This window comes from Charadrius vociferus, unplaced genomic scaffold (assembly GCF_000708025.1).
Source record: "Charadrius vociferus isolate BGI_N301 unplaced genomic scaffold, ASM70802v2 scaffold828, whole genome shotgun sequence".
NCBI classification, from domain to species: domain Eukaryota; kingdom Metazoa; phylum Chordata; class Aves; order Charadriiformes; family Charadriidae; genus Charadrius; species Charadrius vociferus.
In genome coordinates this window covers 1,099,752-1,100,900 of record NW_009649708.1, presented here as the reverse complement: position 1 = coordinate 1,100,900, position 1,149 = coordinate 1,099,752, and the positions used below count along the sequence as shown (strand labels likewise).

Genomic DNA, 1,149 nt, shown 5'->3' with positions numbered 1-1,149 from the left:
GGGGGTGGGGGAAGACATGAAAATAGGGGCTGAGGGATAGACACAAGGTGCAAAGAAAAGTTGAAAACCACCAAATTAAAAAAAAAAAACAAAACAAAACCAAAAAACCTACAGACCAAACAACACTGGCTATATCCTACATACTTCCTGCAGCAAACATTATTCCTAGTCATATCCATGAAATGAAGTCAACCGAAATGATACCTCTTTTTCCACAAGGGGACTCACACAACCCAGTGTGTGGGAACTTCCATTCCTCTTCACACCGTTATCGACAAATGGAAAGATGTTTGGAGTTTTGCTTTTCATCCAGATAACAGCACACATTTTTTGCCATATATCTAACAAGCAGATATTCCTGTAGAACACCTGGGGTTTAGAGCGTATTCTGAAAACACAAGCCATTACAGAACTGAGCAGTTGTGCGCGGATTCCAGGCTGCGTTTAAACTGTCGGAACACCTCGAGCAGCAAACAGAGGGACACATTTGTCCGTACAAGTGACAATAATTTGGCTTTTCCCAGAGATGGCTACCGCACTGAAGAAAGTCACTGAGGTATAAGCCTGTATAGAAAATTCTACAGAAGATATAAAACTGTCATGCTTTCAGGTTTCCTAATGGGCACTACTAATCGCTCATGATAAGGGTTTTTAAAGAAGCACAGAAAAAGATGAGGCCAAAGGGGCTAAAACAGGTCTCCAGTACAGGAAGTTTTGCACTTTGGAAAAAAAGATTTAAGAGTCTCATGTTAGAACTGGAAGTCATTGTTAGGATTAATAGCACTAATCAGGAACTTTATTCTTAAGCAAGTATTCCCAAATTGGAAAACCCCAAGATGTTTCTGGAGGGAAGGAGACAGAGGGAAACTGAGCACACAAATTAACGCAAAAAAAGGTATATTTCTTAACCCACCTGCTATTAGGTCATCAAGAGTGTCGGTAAGCGTCTGTGCTGGAGTGGCAACCATTAATCCGTCTGGTTCTTGAACTAAGAGCCCCTGCCCAGCAATTTGCTGCTGCTGTCCTACATTCTGCTGATTCCCTAATGCTTTCTGAAGTTCAAGAGACTCTGTCCCATTATAACCTAGATTACTAGAAAAATTACATTGTGGTGCTGGCAAAGGCTGGATAGGGACAAACTCTATTTGT

The 1,149-nt window shown here is 41.3% G+C and overlaps 1 protein-coding gene across 1 annotated transcript in view; it reads right to left on the bottom strand.

The window, feature by feature from the left end:
• ANKHD1 (ankyrin repeat and KH domain containing 1) overlaps positions 1–1,149 on the bottom strand; it is a 106,158-nt gene that overhangs the window by 34,995 nt on the left and 70,014 nt on the right. The window contains exon 16 of the mRNA XM_009890698.1: positions 914–1,149. This exon is cut by the window's right edge and continues 9 nt beyond it. Within this exon, the coding sequence (XP_009889000.1) occupies positions 914–1,149 (236 nt within the window). The remainder of the gene's footprint in view (positions 1–913) is intronic.